Here is a 2,500-nt window from a genome sequence, read left to right on the forward strand (position 1 = left end):
GGAGGGGCAGCACACACGTGTGAGGGGTAGGAGGGGCAGCGCACACACGTGTGAGGGGTAGGAGGGGCAGCGCACACGTGTGAGGGGTAGGAGGGGCAGCACACACACACGTGTGAGGGGTAGGAGGGGCAGCACACACACACGTGTGAGGGGTAGGAGGGGCAGCACACACACACGTGTGAGGGGTAGGAGGGGCAGCACACACACACGTGTGAGGGGTAGGAGGGGCAGCACTCACACGTGTGAGGGGTAGGAGGGGCAGCACACTCACACGTGTGAGGGGTAGGAGGGGCAGCACACACACGTGTGAGGGGTAGGAGGGGCAGCACTCACACGTGTGAGGGGTAGGAGGGGCAGCGCACACACGTGTGAGGGGTAGGAGGGGCAGCACACACAGCAACACAGCTCAGCCCCATGCCCCGCCCAGTCCTGCTCAGCCCCGCCCCACCCTGCTCAGTCCCGCCCCGCCCTGCTGGATTGTTCTCGGATGTATGATGACGAATCCCTGTAACAACCCAGCAACACGTTACACTGCCCGAGGACAGCCCTTCAGAGACCACACGCTTATCATGCTTGTGTGTGTGTGCATGTGTGTGTGTGTGTGTGTGTGTGTGTGTGTGTGTACGTACGGTGAAACTGAATTCTCAGCTTCTTGCCTGCCAAACCAGAATGTGATTGATTGCGTAGACTTAAACAATAGTTGTAGTTGACTATGTAAACTAAATGTAACCCTTGTAGGACAATGACATTAACGTACTAATGGTACTAATGCTGTGTAGAACATGTTTAGAGATGATGAGAGGTCGTCATCGTTACTCTTGAGTTTCTTTTTGTTTTGTCTTAGGCAGATATTATTTCAATACCAATAAAATGTACTTTTCCTTGAATACCAGGAGTTTGTGTGCTGAGGTTTGTACTGGTTAATAAAGGCCGTTGGTTGAAGGTCTTTCCTCTTTGGTGGTGGAGGAGACATTAGTGTGGGTGATTCTCCTCCCACTGAAACTGTCCTGCTGCTGGTCATGGAGTCAGAACACTGGAACCGAACACAGAAGGTCCCGAGTCCAGACGTGCCCACGCGCTCGTGCGCAGAACGCACGCGGATACGCACCGTTCGTTTGTGGTGACCGCGCGCTCCTCGCGCCGCGCGCGCTTTGGCCAGGCGCGCAGCCACAGTGAGCGCGTGCGCCGAGGGTGGAGTTACCGGGTGTCGTTATCAGGGCACGAGAGCGTGAGACACGCGGGTTTAGTTCAGGAGACGTCGGCTCGGTTCCTCCTCGCACGCGCGTGGCAGAGGAAACGGACGGAAGCGCGAGATGAGCGGGTGAGCGGGTCCCGCGCGCCGGTCATGTTCTCCACCGAGCAGCTGCACGCGCCGAGCCTCGAGCTGTGCCAGCGGACGGCGGTAAGGACCGGCTCGTTACCGGGACACATTACCGGGACACACTCCTCTTTCTGCTAACATTAGTCATGACATTAGTGGCGCGCGGACGGTATTAGTGGTTAATTCATGTGGACGGTGCGTTAAAAACTTTGATGTGATTTAACGGTGCACGCGGGTGTCGGTGTGGTTTTACAGTTGAAGTGTTGGTGCGACTCCAAGTTTTGTTCCACTATTACAAAGTTTACTGATTTACACAAAGAAATATTGATTTGTTCATCTCTGCGCTTAATTCAGTGGTGACTGTTACACATTTAACGTGTAGTTATTTAGTATATGGTATTATTATTATTACTGTATGGTGTAGTTATATAACGTGGTATAATTATTATTACTATATGGTGTAGTTATTTAACGTGGTATTTTTACTATAGTGTAGTTATTTAACATATTACTATATGGTGTAGTTATTTAACATATTATTACTATATGCCATATAGTAATAATATGTTAAATAACTACACCATATAGTATATGGTGTAGTTATTTAACATATTATTACTATATGGTGTAGTTATTTAACATATTATTACTATATGGTGTAGTTATTTAACATATTACTATATGGTGTAGTTATTTAACATATTATTACTATATGGTGTAGTTATTTAACATATTACTATATGGTGTAGTTATTTAACGTGGTATTATTATTATTACTATATGGTGTAGTTATTCAGCATGTGGTATTATTATTATTACTATATGGTGTAGTTATTCAACATGTGGTATTATTATTACTATATGGTGTAGTTATTTAACATGTGGTATTATTATTACTATATGGTGTAGTTATTCAACATGTGGTATTATTATTATTACTATATGGTGTAGTTATTTAACATGTGGTACTAAATAGTGTAGTTATTTAACATGTGGTATTATTATTATTACTATATGGTGTAATTATTTAATATGTGGTATTATTAATATATGGTGTAGTTATTTAACATGTGGTATAATTATTACTATATGGTGTAGTTATTCAACATGTGGTATTATTATTATTACTATATGGTGTAGTAATTTAACATGTGGTATAATTATTACTATATGATGTAG

General features: G+C 44.6%; 1 protein-coding gene across 1 annotated transcript in view; it reads left to right on the forward strand.

The window, feature by feature from the left end:
* The first annotated feature begins 1,214 nt into the window (after window positions 1-1,214).
* LOC143497347 (atrial natriuretic peptide-converting enzyme-like) overlaps window positions 1,215-2,500 on the forward strand; it is a 51,763-nt gene continuing 50,477 nt past the window's right edge. Inside the window, exon 1 of the mRNA XM_076993249.1 lies at window positions 1,215-1,402. Within this exon, the coding sequence (XP_076849364.1) occupies window positions 1,346-1,402 (57 nt within the window). The 5' untranslated portion in view covers window positions 1,215-1,345. The remainder of the gene's footprint in view (window positions 1,403-2,500) is intronic.

Source organism: Brachyhypopomus gauderio, unplaced genomic scaffold (assembly GCF_052324685.1).
Source record: "Brachyhypopomus gauderio isolate BG-103 unplaced genomic scaffold, BGAUD_0.2 sc107, whole genome shotgun sequence".
NCBI lineage: Eukaryota > Metazoa > Chordata > Actinopteri > Gymnotiformes > Hypopomidae > Brachyhypopomus > Brachyhypopomus gauderio.